The 19,112-nt window shown below is 38.1% G+C and overlaps 1 protein-coding gene and 1 pseudogene across 1 annotated transcript in view; both read left to right on the forward strand.

Annotated features, from left to right (window-relative positions):
• LOC148200294 (DEAD-box ATP-dependent RNA helicase 36-like) overlaps positions 1-19,112 on the forward strand; it is a 42,721-nt gene that overhangs the window by 7,432 nt on the left and 16,177 nt on the right. Inside the window, exons 2-5 of the mRNA XM_088113554.1 lie at positions 4,917-5,120; positions 5,207-5,288; positions 10,759-10,857; positions 11,027-11,193. Of these exons, the coding sequence (XP_087969680.1) occupies positions 4,939-5,120; positions 5,207-5,288; positions 10,759-10,857; positions 11,027-11,193 (530 nt within the window). The 5' untranslated portion in view covers positions 4,917-4,938. The remainder of the gene's footprint in view (positions 1-4,916; positions 5,121-5,206; positions 5,289-10,758; positions 10,858-11,026; positions 11,194-19,112) is intronic.
• Positions 1,387-4,167, forward strand: LOC148200295 (pentatricopeptide repeat-containing protein At2g44880 pseudogene; annotated as a pseudogene).

Here is a 19,112-nt window from a genome sequence, read left to right on the forward strand (position 1 = left end):
AGATTCTCTGCAACAGGACTTCTTTATTTACTACCACTTTCTAACATTAAATCTACCCCTGGGCTTCAAAACTAGTGTGAAATGAATTTGGCATGCCAGAGAGGCCCAAAAGATCGGCAAACATTGAGCAGGCTGGCCACTGAAATAGTAAAGCCACGTTGTTTGAGATTGCAACTCCAAATTCCTATGCTTCATCCTTTAAAAAGTGGGAGGAGAGAGTATTTAAAGTAAAAGAAAAGTAGAAGCGAAAAAGAAACTGAAAAAAACCTGTATTGCACATAAAAATAGAAAAAATGTAGAAGAGAAAAAAAAATAGTTACCGTCGTTTGTACAGATCTAACAGAAGGGATTTTATTGACATAAATTCTATTAAGTGAAGACTTAATTGATGCACTTTTTAAAGGATAGATTAATTTGACATTTAGAGCGAAACTAGAAACAAAATAAGATATTAAACCATTTTTTTTACTCAATTGAATTATTATTATTATTATTTTTTAAAAAGTTGAACAATGTTGAATTCAATTTACTTGTAATTTATTTTATTTTATTTATTAAAAATTATTGCAAAATATACTATTTATTTTATAAAATTGATTTCTTCCTTACCAGAAACTAATCCATCTTGTATTGTGTGATTACTATGTTGTTTAAAATAAAAAAAAGTTTATTTTCTGTGTTGTTGTTTGGAAATGTATAAAGTTGTTTTTGTTCTTTACATGAGTGGAAGTAATAAACGAATGTTGAAAGAGAATTTAGAAGGAGAAAAGGGTGCAAGAGGAAAATTTGAATGTGTGATAAAGAACTATATCTTGATTTTAAAGAAGAAGAACTTGAAGAAGACACGTTGAAATTTAAATAACCTATGACAAAGTTGAAAAATAAACATTTGAAAGAACATATCTTCTCCAGCTCACGATATTCCATGAAAATTGAAATTCAAAGAATATAAAAATCATAGTTTGAAGCATAATTATACAATAGTTTAAACAATTAAAAATATTTGTAATTATTTTAATTACAAACAATTTATTTTTATATTTTTTAAATTTAAAGTTATTTTTAGACTTAATGTCTTTGTCTCCTTTCTTTATGTCTCCTTATTATAAAAAGGAGATCTTTAACAAATTACAAAATCTTACTCCAAAAAATATGACCATTGAATAGTATGTCCAAGAAATCACTTTGATGTCAATGTAGAAGAAACATCTATGACTATAATGACTAGACTCTTGAATGAATTAAATAGGAAGATTCAAGATGCGGTAGAAATTCACCATTTTTTATATTTATTTGATTATTTTTTATTTTTTGAAAAATATAAAAAAATATTTTTTTTATATATGTGAAATGTAAATGTTTTCACCTTATTTTTATCTTTGTTTTTAAGATGTAAAATGGAAGAGTTGAGGAAGAAGTAGAAGAAGGAAGAATAATGGGAGATGAATACCAACTTCCACAAAGAACCCTATGGAGCAACGCAGAGAGAAGATGCTTAAACCTTCTCCAATGCAAGACAAAGAGCGTTACCACCCTTCTTCAAATCCACGCCTTTATGCTCCGACATTCTTTCCACAACAACCTCAACCTCCTCACCGCTTTCATCACCACCTGCGCCTCCCTCGCCGTCGTCTCCCCTACGCGCCATCACGCGCTCGTACAACACGCGCGCTCCTTCTTCGACCTCGTTCGCATCCGCGACACCTTCCTCTGCAACTCCATGATCGCTACTCACTTCGCGGCTCGCCAGTTCTTCGAGCCTTTCACCCTCTTCCGAGACCTTCGCCGCAAAACACCGCCTTTTACGCCTGATGGGTACACCTTCACCTCGCTCGTGAAGGGTTGCTCGGCTCGTGTGGCCAGGCGGGAGGGTTCGCAGCTTCACGGGGTGGTTTTAAGAAACGGGCTTTGCTTTGATTTGTACGTGTCAAGTGCTTTGGTGGATATGTATGTGAAGTTTCGGATTTTGGATGATGCCAAGAAGGTGTTTGATGAAATGTCTGTAAAGAGCATGGTTTCGTGGACCGCGGTTATTGTGGGGTATGCGAGGTGTGGGAATATAGGTGAGGCTAGGAGGCTTTTCGATGAGATGGAGGATCGGGACGTTGTTGCTTTCAACGCAATGATTGATGGGTATGTAAAGACGGGATGTGTGGAATTGGCGAGGGAGTTGTTTGATGAGATGGAGGAGAGGAACGTGGTTTCTTGGACTAGTATGATTTCTAGGTATTGTGGTAATGGTGATGTTGAAAATGCTAGGTTGATGTTTGACGTTATGCTGGATAAAAATTTGTTTACTTGGAATGCCATGATTGGAGGCTATTGCCAGAATAGAAGGTCTCATGAAGCGTTGGAGTTGTTTCGTGAAATGCCGACGGTATTGGTGGAGCCAGATGAGGTAACTGTTTTGTGTGTTCTTCCCGCTGCGGCTGATTTGGGTGCGTTGGATTTGGGGGGCTGGATTCACAGGTTTGCCCAAAGGAAAAAGTTTGATAGGTCTGTTCGTGTTGGCACTACTTTGATTGATATGTACGCAAAATGTGGTGAAATTATGAAAGCGAAATTGGTTTTTGAGGAGATGAATGAGAGGGAAACGACTTCATGGAATGCTTTGATAAATGGTTTTGCAGTCAATGGTTGTGCCAAGGAAGCATTGGAGGTGTTTGCTAGGATGATGGAAGAAGGGTTTGGACCAAATGAGGTAACTATGATTAGTGTACTATCTGCTTGCAACCATTGTGGTTTGGTGGAGGAAGGAAGAAGATGGTTCAACGAAATGGAGAGATTTGGAATTGTGCCTGAGATTGAGCATTATGGTTGTGTGGTTGACCTTCTAGGAAGAGCTGGATGCCTGGATGAGGCTGAAAAATTAATTCAAGCCATGCCTTATGATGCTAACGGGATAATACTGAGTTCTTTTCTCTTTGCTTGTGTTTACTTCAATGATGTATCGAGGGCAGAGAAAGTTCTTAAAGAGGTGGTGAAAATGGATGAGGATGTTGCGGGAAACTATGTGATGTTGAGAAACATGTATGCTACGGAGCAAAGGTGGAGAGATGTGGAGGGTGTTAAACAAATGATGAAGAAAGAGGAACAAGTAAAGAGGTTGCTTGCAGTGTTATTGAGGTGGATGGAAGCTTTAGAGAATTTGTGGCTGGTGATTACTTGCATTCACATCTGGAGGCTATTCAGTTAACCTTGGGGCAGTTAAGCAAGCACATGAAAGTTGAATTAGTCGGTTGACAATGGAAACACAGAAAGCTGAAAGGAAAGGTCAAAAGGAAGTAAATGAAAATTGAAAGAGTCACAACATGTGTATTTCTGTATCCCTTTCATAATTTGTTGTCCATTTGATAATCAGGCTGCTGACTCAAGTAAATGGTGCGCAAGTTGGAAACACACCCGAAATTTTATTATCAGGAGGCAACTCCAAAAGTAACAAACAATAGCATGTGTTAATTCCAGTCAACAGTTCAGATAGAATCCTGAGGTAAAACTACAAATCTATATAGAGAAGAATACAAACAGTACCTATAGTACTTTCTCCATAAAATTGCAGTTACTATCAAGCACCAGATACATACATTACACTAGATGATTCCAACTCAGATTCATGAAGAGTCTCCTTTGATTCATTAAGCTCAGGTGGTTGCATTTCCTGCAACGGTTGACAGTGATAAGTGCGGCCTGTTTTTCTCAAAATTTTGGGTTTCATTAAAATTGCAAGGATGATCATCTGCAGGCTTGCTTGAAGGATTGCAACTCTATTCCAGCAAATTGATCGGCCCAGTGTTAAAAAACTACTAATCTTAAATAGAAACATCTAAAACAGTGGATCAATAAAACAAACTTGACACCTTCGTATCATCAGAAGCTAATAGAGATTCAGATTTTACTAGTGAACCAATAAAAAAATCATCTTCATCCATCGGACACATGTCATCATCGTTGTCGTCTGCTCTCACATAGGAATCTCAGATAGGAATCTACTTTATGATACACAGTTGAGAACTATATGCTATGTATACAAGGAATGAAAAATGGCCCCTATAATTTGTATATATAAATAATTGCTTGCTTTGCTTTCACTTTTGGTGTGTAACTCCCCACACCAACCGATGTTTAGCATGGCTTTGTTGACAATCCAAGCTGTTTTTGTTCTACTAAGCTAAATTTAGGCCTTTATGTGTGCAAAATATAATTTGATTGTTATTAAATTTTGAAAGCGGTTATTATTTCAACTAGGTAAATAATTATTAGGCATTTGTTGCCATCCTCTTTTTCCTCCAACAATAGCTTATATAGACATCTTTAGTTGAATAATGAGGCATACCTGATTCACATGCATTTCATTATTTCATTTATTTGGAACTGTTTAACTGTGACCAAATCTTAGTGCTCAGGTGTTTGCAATGTAAATGAACAATGTTCTGCTATCATGAATTTGACAGGACTCTGAAAATGAGGTCATTGACTCTGTTGGCTATTTTTGTTTTCTTTATAGAAAGGCTATTTTGTTTCTAAATTCGTATTCAGATATCCCAAGTTAAAAAATGGCAGCAGTTACGTTCATCTTTTATTCCTGTTGAAATATGATATTAGATAATGAAGGAGGTAAATAGGTTCTTGAATTTATATAGTGTATCCTGATGTGATGTCATAAAACAATGCTCACGCACTTATGCCTTTTATACTTCAAGTTAGATTGCATACTGAAATGCTAACCCTAATCAAAGGGTCAATTAACTTGCTGTAATTGGCTAAAGAAAATCCCTTTGAATAAGGATCCTAAATGATAGAATTTCTGAAAGTTAGATAGCACAATGATATGTAAAATAATAAAAGTGATCCTACCCTACTATTGTCATTCTCTTGTAAATAGTTTTTAGATGTTCCTAAAGGTTTCCAAATTTCAGAGATTGTCATCGTTTAAGTTTAATGCTGGAAGTTCTTGATCAAGAAGCAACAACTCTTTATTCATTCAAATCACAAACTCAGAGGCTTGAAGCTCTTCATCAATTTAAATCAGGAAAGGTTTCTGTACTGCTAGCAATTGATGTTGCCAGTCGTGGATTGGATATTCCTACAGTTGACCCTGTTATCAACTATGATGTTCCAAGGTTACCTTTTCTTGTGCCAATTTCTTTACCTTCTTAATAGACATTTGAAGCATTTCAATTAGCATATTGCAACTATTCATCTCCAGGTTTCCACGGGATTATATTCATCGGGTTGGTCGAACGGCAAGAGCCGGTAGAGGTGGACTGGCTTTGAGCCTTGTCACCCAGGTTAGCACATGTTATAATTAATATTAAAGCCTGTATATTTGTTTGTTATTTGAATTGAAGTTTGCAAGTATTGAATTTGTACCTAATACCTAAGAATTTTTGTTTGTAATTGTTTCGGATGTGTAGGGCTGTGCGGTTCCAAGTCTTCTAAGTCCTCCCGCGGTCTCGTCTTCGTGACTGATCTTCTCCTGGCGCTTCGGCTCTCCTCTTGATCCGGAGGGGTGGAGACCTACAAAAGATTCTCCGATGCCAAAGTCAGTTTCAGAGCAGTGGCTATTTTCAGTAGTAGCAATAAATGTGCATTCAATGTAACCTATCTACCACTCACCATGGACCTGTATTTATAGTTTTCGCTATGGGCTTGGGATTAGTGAAAAGTTAATCACGGCCCAAAACGGCCCGATAGCTTCTAATTTCTACTTACCTTTAAACTAGGCTACTTTTCCTTAAGTCATGTTGATTAGTGATTTGGCGGGCGTGGACGTTCGCCCATGTGAAATGGGCGTCTGCCTCGCGCGCACGGAGATCCGCCCATGTGGGATCTTTGGTCCGGCGCCCGGTTTTGCTGGCCGTGTCCGCGAAGATCCGCCCATGTGGGATCTTTGGTCCGGCGTCCGGTTTTGCTGGCCGTGTCCGCGAAGATCCGCCCATGTGGGATCCGCCCATGTGGGCTCTTCCGTACGGCGTCCGGCTTTGCTCGTCGTGTCCGCCCATGTGATATGGGCGTCCGCCTCGTCCGCATGGAGACCCGCCCAATTAGCTTGGGCGTCCGCTCACATGGATCCTTTCGTACGGCGTCCGGCCCTTGCAGATACAGTAATAAATTGTTAAATTTGAGAGGCCTGTTGCTTATGCAACATCACACTTGAGTGTTGATGTGGCGACTAAACTCATTTAATACTATAGTCGAGAGATACAACTTGTTATTCTGGGTGAAACCTAGGATTAGCACGTCATTCATTTTGAGTGAGCCATGGAAATGGGCATGACACAACCCTCCTCATTTGCCCAAGCTTGAAATCAACAATGTTACCATAGACAGTTATATAATTCAACAATTAAATTGATAAATGTTTGCATCTCTGAAAGTTATTAAAGGTGTCATTTCACTAATTTGACACTTAATGACCATATCCATCTAAATTTAGCTTAAAGGGATATTATGAATCTAACCAACTAAACTATAATACCTGCTATGGTTGACGTGAATTGGTTTCTGAGATTTATAGGGGGACCATAGGTACTTTTAAACTGCATGGATCCTGGGTTAATGCCCTAGGTTCTTCCTTTTTGAATTATGTTAGTATCTAAATCGGTACAATCTGTATCCTAGACATACCGATGTAAGTCTGTACTTTTAAACTTGATTGTGGGTTGTAACATCCCAAAAATACAGTAAACACCATATAGTAGAATTAATTACTATTAATGATAAACCAAATCAGTCTTAATTAACGAAAGCAAAGGTTCCGGCCAAACGGCCTTACAAGAAGTTAAATACAAAACAACGCTCGACCCAAGCATACCTGACCGAACGATTTACAAAACAGAAATACCGAACGGTCAATTAATAAAAGGGGGTCGCTCTAAAATCAGTACAATAAAATATCTAATCAAAACATCTAACCGAACGCGCTACTGTTCGGCCTTCACTTCAACTTCCACGAGGTTTGCATCCTCCAAATTTTCTTCTTCCAGTGTCTCCTCAAGTAACGCCTCTCCATCTGCTCACATCCACACGGATGATCATTGCATAGACAGGACGGACGTACAATGACGATCGACAACGCAAAGAAAAACGAAAGGGTAAGCTTATTGAATTTAATTCAAGTAAAACACACATTTCATAACATATCAATCAGATCAATAATTCCCAACATATAATTTAATCCATTCATTTACTCAATCAATTCCTGATACTAGACTGACCGTCCGGACTGTATGAATCTTGTGTAGCTACTACGTTCGTGCACCCGGGTGATGTAGTAACTGGAAATCTCATCAGCTGCCACCCGAGGTTAGTCCGTTCCGTCCAAAGTACTCCTAAGGACTAGGACCTCCTGCCGTTCCCACACATGATGTACCCCCTCTACGTGAGGACGAGTACTCACGGAACATCAGGATGAAACGTCGGCCAAGCTTTGTCCACATTCATACATTACTAATCAGAACTTTCATCCAAGAGTCATTCCTCCCTGGAACGCTCGTTAAAAATCCACAACCATAATTTTATTTCTTATACCGTTCGCACATTACAGTTCTCCACATTAATATCAATTCAATCTTTCGTTCCACTTTCATAAAATGACGAGCGTTCACCTTTCATAAAATGACGAGCGTTCAACCCTCTTTAAAATGAGGACGAACGTTAACACGATACTGAGGAATCCTCGCTTTCTGAACAGAAGGAAACGAACACCTTTCGAATGACGGACGTTGTGACCACTTGAATCAGTTAAATGAACTGATTCTAGAACAATTCAAATGATACTTAGAATAATTTAAGTACATAACTATAGATCAAATCCAAGTGGATAGAACACCGCAAGGTGTTTAAATACTGATACAGAGTACGATTTAATTAAAGATACCAACCGCCAGTCAATGACCGAACGTGGTAATGGATATTTATTGAAGTTTGGACGAACGCTACTGATCTTTCGGACGAACACTATTTGTACTAGTTTGTTGATTCAGGATAAGAACGAACGTTCGGTATAAGATCGAGCGTCACACATAACGTACGCTTTGGGTCGAGACCCATCGCTGTTTCAAAATTATAGAAAGAGGGATTTATATAAGACGAGATGGTAAAGTTATATTTTTAACAAAATGGCTAAGTGTCCGAATGTGTATTTTAAGCTTCTCAAATTCTCACACAACACTCAGGATATCTACGTTTGGCCGAACGCTCAAACGTAAGACTAATATAAGAGGGCGTTCGTCCTCAGCTGGAATCCTTTCTGAATGAAAGAATTCTATTTTTCAAAAGAATTACTAAGAATACCGAACGGTCAAGGACCGTTCGATAACGAATGTTCATTATCATAGAATTTCATATTCAAAATCTCACTTACAGTAAACTCGTTTTCCAGTATAACTTTCATACATTTAACTACTCATATCATAGTATATTTCATAATTTTCATATATCATGTCATCATCCAAATCATATACCAAAGATCAAATAACACAGATTTCATGTTTCATAAACTCATATAATATCATACATCACAACACATACACAAGAATTAAACTTAATAAGCTTCCCTTACCAGGATTCGTGAACGATTGTCCTAACGTGTATTCTGAATTCACCCAACTACAACTTTTATCCTCAAGATCACTCCCACTCTTCCAACTTAGTCTAAACATATAGAAATCAGAAACAACTTAGACTTATAACCTACGCATGAAACCAGAATTTGGTTTTGCATGATACCCAAGAACGAACGACCAGAAACGAGAACTTACCAGTTTCAGGGTCTGGATCTGTTCGGTCCAAAATGAAGCTTACGGCGTCGGGAGTACTTCTATGGTTTCTGAAACGTGAACGGAGAAGAGAAAGGATGAGTTTCAGTAGAGAGAAGGTAGAGGTTTCTAGAGAGAAGGTGGAGAAAAATGGAGGTCTGAAGTTAGGAAGAAGAAGAAGCGTGTAGAATAATGAGCAGAGTTTTTCAGAAAATGATTTTTCTGTTTGCCCACGCCCCAAAAATGGACGTGCGCTTTTCTGCTGACACTTGCCCTCCACTTACTGACTTCAGAATGTTCCATTTGACACTTGGCAGTGTTAGCAAAATGATGAAGATGAAGTTTTGATGATGTCCAAATCAAGTCAAGAAGAAATCAAGATTCAAGATGTTATGAAGACTTGTATTGCTATGGAAAGCTTTTGTAATACTCTTAGAAATATGTATAGGACTTAGATAAGAAAAAGAAAAGTGTTTTGTAAAATACTATAGCAATGTACTATAGCAATGTACTGTAGCAATGTACTATAGCAATGTACTGTAGCAATGTACTGTAGCAATGTACTGTAGCAATGTACTGTAGCAACCTGAAAAACCAAATTGCCTCTGGATTAATCGATTAAAGCTTGTTTTAATCGATTATGTAATCGATTAATCCTGAGATTAATCGATTAAAACAGTCTGTTGGGGGTTTTCAGAGTTGAAGACTAGCCGTTGCACTGGAATAATCGATTAAAGCCTAAAATAATCGATTAGTTAATCGATTAAACCCGAGAATAATCGATTAACACTAGCCGTTGGGGGTTTCAGATTTGAAAAACTAGTCGTTGTACTCAGTTTAATCGATTAATACTTGGTTTAATCGATTAAAACAGTCAGATGGCTCATTTTCGAAGAATGGAAGAGCCTTTGGATGAGTCTATAAATAGACTCTCATTTCCTCTCAAGAAGAACAACTAGAGACACAGAAACTCTTCCCTTGTGCTCAAAATACTCAGAAATTCTTGAGACTTGTGTGTTCTTGTTCGGCTTGTGAAACTCTTGTCTGTGGAGCTGGTGAAGTGCTGCTACGGTGACAGAGGAAATAGCCGGTTCATCCTTGGTGTGTCTAAGGAGGTGTTCGGAAGAGAATCATCCTTCGTGAAGTATTCGGAGGAGGTGTTCATCCTTCGTGAAGTATTCGGAGGAGGTGTTCATCCTTTGTGAAGACTCAAAGGAGGTGTAGTTTCATCTCTTGTGGTATCAAGAGAGGTGTTTTCTAAACTCTTACAAATTGTATCTTTGTGATTGTAGTTTGTAATTGTTTTGTGATTACTGAATTGTTTATCTTGTTTTGAGATAAGCGACTGGACGTAGGATTGGTAAGATCCGAACCAAGATAAAATCATCTGTGCAAATTTCTCTCAACCTTACTGTTGCTTTATTTGTCTTTGTTTATTGCTAAGTAAGTTTAATTGAGTAGAAATTAAAAGGCACACGTTAGTATTAAAAACCCTCTTGGTTTGTTATTCCACGCTAACCATTCCGCTGCAGCCGTTCTGACAGGCAGCTCATGCAATCAGAGTTTTAGTGCATTTTTAATGCCTCTAAGCAAGTGGCGCGGTGCATTTATGAGAGCTAACAGGTGACTAAGTAGTGTATTAAATGAGACGTGACATGGGTGTTGTGCAAACCTTAGAAAAATGAGTTCATACTCTAGATAATTGCCTGCTTGTCTTGTGGATGGCAGTGTCTACGATATCTTGATGTATAACCATTTTTAAGTGTGATGACATAGGTTGTGTGGCCTCTGAATATAAATAATTCCATTCTATTGGGAGGAGTTATTACTCAAACATATTCAGAAAATATTTGTTGATCTGTGGTTTTGCTGTGTTTTTTCGGAGGAAGTGTCTTAGTTTTTTCAATTGTTACTCATGTTCGTATAAATGAAATCATTTTAGGATTCTGATATTTTTATTTTTATTGCAAAGGTTTCCTTATTTGTTTAACATTTTCAGAATGATGTTGAACTTATTCATGAAATAGAAGCACTTATTGAGAAACAACTTGAAATGATTGAATACAAAGAAAGTGAGGCGGTTTCTCTCATGAAGAAGGTATGTTTTTGCTAGGCGATTTTTTGTTCTAACTATTGAATTATATATTTAATTTGTTTCCTTTTCTGTGTCTAAATAATTTTTGCATTTTCAATTATGAGCTATGTAAAAGTTTGGTTTTTTTGTTCTAAATTTCTATTTGACTTCTTAATTCTGTGATGTATTGTAGGTTTTCAGTGCTAAGAATGTAGCAGAAATGAGAATGATAGATGATGGCTTTGAGGAGAAAGCTAAAGTGCAGAAAAAACAGAAACTGAAAATGCTTGCAGAGAAAGGACTGTTGAAGAAAAATAAAAGGAGAAAAAAAATAAAGAATTCTCAGAGCAAGGGAAAGAGGTATAAAACACCGAATATCTTCTTTCTCTTCCCGTTGTTGACTTGCATAATTGGCCATTTTTCCAATCGACTTGTTTACTTTGATGTATTGTGTAACATCCCAAAATTATACAGTCAGCAACTATATAATAGAATATTAACATGTATTAATATTATATAGCAGTTTTACAATTAACGTGAGCAGTGTGCAAAAATGGCCGAACGGCCTTACATATACACACAAAAAAATAACGAGCGTTCACAAAAGAATTAGAACGAACGGTTTACAAAATATTGGCCGAACGTTCAACTATTTACAATCCCCAAAAGAGCGCTCGCTCACAGCCGCTCGCTACCCAAATATACTAACTGAAAACCGAACGTCTTTACCGCTCGGCCTTCACTTCCACTTCAACGAGATTCTCCTCAGCTAAGACTTCTTCTTCAAGTGTTTGCTCCAGGGAAGTATCACCTTCTGCTCACATTGTCAATACCGAATTTCGTCCGGATTGATTTTTGACTTTACTATTAATGTGTTCTCCTATGTTTATTATTTATTTAGTTTTATTTCTTTATCAATTTCATTTTTATTTTTATTTTTATTTTCGTTTTTATCCCTTTTTACTATTTATTTATTTTTTGTTATCTATTATTATTTTGTATTTATTCTATCTTTATTTATATAAATCATCTTATTTTATTTTGTTCTCCCTTTTATTTATTATTTCCTTTTTGTTTTGTTTTACCTCTTTATATTTTATTTTATTTTAATATAATTAATATAACTAAAAAAAACAACAAGAAGAAAAAGGCATTTTTGTTTTTTAGTAAAAAGAAAAAAAAAAAGAAGAGAAAGGAATGTTTGGGGTTAGGAGACAGGGTACGGGGTGCGCGTGTTGGAAGGAAGGGGAGCAGAAACCGTTTTACAGTGTACGCGGGTGATGGCAGAGAGGTTTTGGAATGGCAGAGACGTTTTGGGATGTACGGGATCGGTACAAGGGGATTTTGATACGGGGCACAGAGAAAGGATCAATAAACACATAGCGAGAGAGAGCAGAGGAGAGGATTATTCTGGTTTTGGACAGAAAAGAGAGGAGAGTTTGGAGGAAGAAAAGAAAAAAGGGGATTTGGACACTGTCTCTCAGACCTTCATCTTGGGCACCATTGGTGAGGGCTTCGAGAGGGCATTCACCACGTTTGGCACCTGCAAAAAGACGCGGAAGCCAGCTTGGAAGAGGAGGAGGAGGCACCGGATTCACATAGTTAACGGCGGCCAGTGGAGCTCCTAGAGGTAAGCACGCCTTATTCACTTGCGTAGTCATACTGCATTATACTGTGATGTTGCTCTGTTTAAGTGTGTTTGGATGTATGAATGTTCCCGTCCGTCGTCATCCTTCCACGCACAATCACCCTCCCATATTCACCATGTGACTTCCCATGTATGACTTTGCCACTAATATCTTCAGTTTCAATCTCCTGATTACCTTGTTCCTGATCCTCCTTGTACTAAAAAATAAGCAAACAAAAGAGACCAAATCAATATCCAGCCAAACCCCTCGGCCTTCTCCAGTGATTTCAACACCATCCCCAATTTCTTTCACCTGTAAAACGCTAATCCACCACTGAACCTTTGCATTGTCATCCCCTTTCATATCCTCTCAAGCATTCTAACCAAACCACAACCAAAAGCAATTATCAGCAAAGCCGCTCATTGCCAAATCACCAGCAAAGCAAAGGATTTGAATAGGCATATACAGAAAACAAAAAAAAAAAAACCAAAAGCATAAGCACATTACAATATCAGATTAAAATCTCAACCCCCAAGCACGGTCTCGGTAAGCTTCCATGGTTGCCTTCACTGATAACTCATCTTCATCTGCAAACACCCGCATAAAGTCGAGCCTTTAAACCGTTTTCTTCTCACCAGCTCCACGCCTTCATCTTCTTCCTCACCAAACAGCACACACGCACATAGTCTGTTATACGGATTAAGGAGATAACGATGGAAAACAAGAGAGGGAAGAGTGGTGTTGCCGGGACGGTTAGCAGTCGAGAGAATCCGCGAACGGAGAGGGAGGAAAGCGATGCTGGTAGCGCCGGTGAGGAAGCGCGCTCCAGTTAGAGGCGACGGTGGCCGGCTCTGGCAGAGGCGGCGGCAGGAAGTGCCCAAGGTGGGAAAGCCTCAACCCTAGGCTAGTGTGAGAGGAGCGAGGGAGAGAAAGCAGTGGCGCCGCGGTCGGCAGTAGGGCTGGTGACGCGAGTTGTCGCCGGCGAGGCCAAGGCGTGTGCTGGTTGAGGCAAAGGTGGCCGGCGCTGGCGTAGGTGGCGGCGAGCCCGCGAAGAGAGTAAGAGACCTTGGGTCTCTGGAGAGTGTGTGAGTCGTGGGAGTGAGCTTACGGGAGAGTGTTTGAATCTGAGTGGGTGAGGAATGGAAGGGAAGGTGCCAAACCCCTAAGAGATTCTAGGTTAGAAATCACCCGGGTGGGCCAAGCCCATAAATAACGCACGTTAAGCCTTTTTAGAACGTTCGTCCCCTACCTCCTCAACGAACGTCTGTCCGTCCACTTCTTGGACGGACCATTTGGTGACCAACTCCCAACCGAACGCTCGCCAACAACGAACGCTCGCCAACGCTCGTCATTCAACGACAACAACGAACGCTCGCGAACGCTCGTCATTCAACGACAACAACGAACGCTCGATCCAACGAGCGCTCGTCATTCAACTCCTGACCGAACGCTCGAGCGCTCGTCATTCAGCCCTTTCCCAACGAACGTTCGTCCCCAACGAACGCTCGTCCCAGCGAGCGCTCGTCATTCAACGCCAACAACGAACGCTCGTCCCAGCGAGCGCTCGTCATTCAACCCTTTCCCAACGAACGTTCGTCCCCAACGAACGCTCGTCCCAGCGAGCGCTCGTCATTCAACGCCAACAACGAACGCTCGTCCCAGCGAGCGCTCGTCATTCAACCCTTTCCCAATGAACGCTCGTCATCTACCCTCCTGTACTCAACGTACGTTCGTCATATCACCCACGAACGCTCGTCATCCAGTCTATTTTTCTCAACGTACGTTCGTCAACTCTCCCCAGCGAACGCTCGTCATCCAGCCTTTACTCCACATACGTTCGTCATATCACCCACAAACGCTCGTCATCCAGGCTATTTTTCTCAACGTCCGTTCATAATTCCCCCAACGCTCGTTATTTTTATTTGTTTGTTTTTCTTATTTCATTTTATTCTATTTCATTTATTTTGTCTATCTTATTTCATCTGTTTTATTTATTTCTTTTATTTTTATTTTTTTTGTTTTCTTCTATCTACTCATTCTACATATTTACTTATCCTAAAATATATATTTAATAATGCAATATTTACAATTTAAATAAAGGAATTTAAAAAAATACGTTTTAAGGGTTTAGGCACATGTGTGATCGCACGCATCGTCCTTGTGCTGAAAACCTTTTCTCTTTCTTAATTAAAATTACAAAAAAATACGTTTTAAGGGTTTAGGCACATGTGTGATCGCACCCATCGTCCTTGTGCTGAAAACCTTTTCTCTTTCTTAATTAAAATTACAAAAAATACGTTTTAAGGGTTTAGGCACATGTGTGATCGCACGCATCGTCCTTGTGCTGAAAACCTTTTCTCTTTCTTAACTAAAATTACAAAAAATACGTTTTAAGGGTTTAGGCACATGTGTGATCGCACGCATCGTCCTTGTGCTAACAACCTTTTCTCTTTCTTAAACAAAATACAAAAAAAGGTATAAAATCTTCAAAAAACCCGAAAACATCAACAATTTTAAACAACAAATAGCCTTGCTACCCAGAACTACGTGATCCTTGATTCTCCATCAAGAGTGGAGATACGTAGGAGCAAGGCCAGTCCTTGTCAGGTTCACTCCCCAAAAATCCAAAATCATTTCAAAACAAATTTTCAAACAATTTCCAAACAAACTTCTCAAACAGTTTCAAAAGAACTACGTAACCCTGATTTCTCATTTTTGATGAGAATACGTAGGAGCAAGGTCAATCCTTGTCGGGCCCAAAAAACTAAAAAATATATTTTGTTTATTTAAAATTTTATTTTAGGGGATAGTTAAACATTTTGAAAACCACATCATATTCGCGCATTTAGTTAAAGGTACTGCCTTAGGGCAGGCGTTGTAGGGTGCTAATACCTTCCCTACACGTAACCGACTCCCGAACCCAGAATCTGGTTTTCGTGGACCGTGCTTTATCGTTTTATGGTTTTTCCGTAGTTTTCCATAATAAACTATGGTGGCGACTCCAAATCTCTTTTCAAAACCCGTTTCCTTTTGGATCGTCGTCCCGTCGCGATTCCGGTTGCGACAGATGGCGACTCCACTGGGGACTAATGAGAGTCAGGCCATTTAATTAGATGCGCGAATTTGACATGATTTTTCTTTGTGTTTTTCTTCCCCTGTTTTTTTCTTTATTTGTGTTTGATAGTTGGAATAACCGCATGTGCATTGTTGAATATGGAACCCTAGGGTAGAAAACATGTTTATATCTGCCTGGGAATTTTTCTGGTTATTTTGCAGGTGAGGGTTTGGGTATGCATTGCATTCTCCCTTCACACACACACTTTGTGCATATCATGAGTGGGGCCCTATACCCGGGTCTGAGCGTAACTTAGAATTAGAGGAGTTGTGTAGCGGTGTCACTCTGGGATGTACTTCCTGTTTGGCTATCGTGAGAACCCCAACCAGAGTTTGTTCTCTTCATTTGTGTCTCCACATCTAGTTGATTACTCTGACTGTTGTGGATAAACAGTGAAAAGAGCCATAGCTCTGGTGGCCTTGATTTAAGCATTAGGGAACTATCCTTGTGAGTGCATATATGTGGCCTTAGAACTTTAGTCATTCAACCTCTGATAAGGCACGAAAGGGAGACTATTTTGCTTCAGTTTGTCTGTCATTTCCTATTTTACAATAAATGTGTCATGTTTCTGTTAAAAAAAAATTAATTAAAAAAAGAGAAAACTTGAAAACAAATAAATGAAATTTATTCATAATTAATTAAATTCTCAAAATCATTCTAAAAAAAAAAAAAGAAAAAAAAGAAAAAAAGAAGAAAAAAAGAAAAGAAGAAAAGAAAAAAAAAGAGAAAAAAAAGAAAAAAAAGAAGAAAAGAAGAAAGAAGAAGAAGAAGAAGAAGCCCAGTTCCTACACTGACTGGCCCAAAAAAGCCCAGTTTTCACACTGGCCCACAAAGCCCAGATTCAGCGCCGGCCCACAAAGTCAGGCTCGACTGGACCTTAAACCCAATTTTCTCTAAATTTTTTTTTCAGCTAGTATCATCATTTTCACTTCTTATTACTTTTCTTCATTCATACAAAAAAAAAATATGCATATCGTATCAAAAGTTGAGTCAGTTTTTTTTCGATGCAAATCATCAATTTTATGACATTTCATTCCAAAAAAAAAATGAAAAAACAAAAAATGAAAAAAAACAAATTTAATGGATGTCATAATCTCCTATAGTCAAATGATCAAATCACGTATTCTTAAGAAGTATTTGTGTGTGCATTGCTTGGAAACATCATCCTTCAACCTTCACTAAACCAAAGATTGACCCCAATCATGTTCTTGAGCCCAAATAAACGCAAACTCTTACACTGGGGCAGATTTTCCTTGTTAAGATTACCTTCGTTGGCTTTCATTTGGGAGATCCTTGAATCCGTTAGGACAAAACAAAAACAAAACAAAAAAGAAAAAAAAAAGAAGAAAAAATGACTCTTGTTGAGATCATTTAGTTTTGTCTCCTAATTAATCTTGTGAAAATAAAACAACCAAAATTTGAAATGATGTGTGGCCATTTTTCTTCACCCAAAAAAAAAAAAGAAAAGAGATATATCCATTGATACTCAAATTTGAGCCAATAAGAAATTTCTTTTCAAAAATTTACCCAAACAAGGGTTACCATCACAGCAGAAGTCAACTCAAATTGCAAAAAAAAAAACACACTTAGTGATCAAATGAAGAGAATTCAGCAAAAGCAAAGCGAAAAAAATTGAAAGAATCACGAAGTGATGACAAACAAAGAGTGAAGTTTACAAATTAGCAAAGAAAGTCAAAACAGATTGGAAGAGTAGCTGATACAAGGTGCAGATGGTAACTCTTGTTTCAAAAAAAAAAAATCCATAAACATTTATTTGGGCCTTTATATCCTTTCTTTCAATACCCTTTAGCCCAAGCCACATTACAAGCTAAATAAAAGTCCACACTGATTGAAAGATGGTTGCTTAAATTTTCATAAAGCTTAATTTTGAGACAAGACAAAATGACTAACAATGAGTTGTAAAAAAAAAAAAAAAAAAACAAATGTCCTCGGAAGAAGGGAACTCCCTATTAATCAAGATTATACAAAGGAAAATCAAGCCAATTGGGGCAATCCTTTCAAGCCAATCATTTTCATATACATCACAAATTCATATCCCATTCGAACTCTTCCCCATTCTCCAAAACTAGGGGCAATTTTGTGAGTTTCATGTGTTTTGGCCCATTCAAAATATTGGGCAACTTTGTTAATCTTTCATCTGAATATTCAAAGCTCATACAAAAACTGGGGCATCCCTTGTTGGGCCTCGCATGATTTTGGTTCGCCCCGAACTTCAAAAATCCATCACCACCAAAATTGGGGCAATTTGTAAATCTCACATGATATTCTCACTCCCTGATTCATGACTTATTCACTCACAATTCACAGATACATTTGTCCATACCTACCTTGTTACCATGCCCCAAACTGGAGCAGCTTCTGAGTATCTACTACCTCACATTGGCATTTGTAGCCGTTTTAAGGAGTAAGAGGCCCAAGTAGCCAACCCGGTACTCTCCAAATCCTTCCAATCATCCTCCACACATTTGTCCCAACCCTTGATATCAGGCATGCATACACTGATGTTTCAAAAGAAAATGTTGAGCACACAAGTTTGAACATTTGACTTTTAGAATTTAACATCCATCGTAAAAATAAAATGAAGGTCTAAATCTTCATAATTTTGATGATTTCAAAGAAAACAAATTGACTCCATAAAAAAAAAGTGTCATAGTTTCATAATCTTCCAGTAAAACAAAAACAAAAAAATCACAAGTCAACATCATGTACATATTTTCATAAACTTTGAATTCATTTTCATGAATGTTTATCAAATCTTCTTCCTTCAAAAAGACAAAAAAAGCATCAACATACAACAAAGTTTTCTCCTCAAATTTCAAAATTTACATCCACCATATCTCTCTTACGTATCGAGATTTCAAATCCTTGTACAAAAATGCAACACTTTGTTTATTGATTTCAAAACTTTCAAAAAAAAATCATCAGAGTCAACATCATGTACATATTTTCAAAAACTTTGAATTTGTTTTCGTAAATATTTATCAAATCTTCTTCCTTCAAAAAGACAAAAAAATCAACATGCATCAAAGCTTTCTCCTGTAATTTCCAAATTTACATCAACCATGCTTCTCATTTCAAAAAAATAAAAATGGACACTCGTTTCTATCTCAAGAAAAAAAAAATCAATAAATTTCAACATCTCAAAATTTCAACAAAATCCAAATTTCAAAACAATCAAACAATTTTACTTTCTGTCATTGGTATCTCGACCCTCTGCAAGGCAATGGTCGAGCCCAATTTTACTTTCTGCTATTGGTATCTCGGCCCTCTGCAAGGCGATAGTCGAACCCAACAATCAAACTCAAATCATTCGCTTTCTATAGGGTTTGTACACCCTCCACGAGGTTTCTACACCTCAACAACTTCTTCCACAGGGTTTGTACACCCTCCAAGGGGTTAGTACACCTCACATTCATTCATCTACAGGGTTTGTACACCCTCCACGAGGTTAGTACACCTCGTATCATTCATTCCACAGGGTTTGTACACCCTCCAAGAGGTTAGTACACCTCACA

This window comes from Vigna umbellata, chromosome 4, assembly GCF_029865625.1.
Source record: "Vigna umbellata cultivar VRB3 chromosome 4, Vumbellata_1.0, whole genome shotgun sequence".
Lineage (NCBI taxonomy): Eukaryota > Viridiplantae > Streptophyta > Magnoliopsida > Fabales > Fabaceae > Vigna > Vigna umbellata.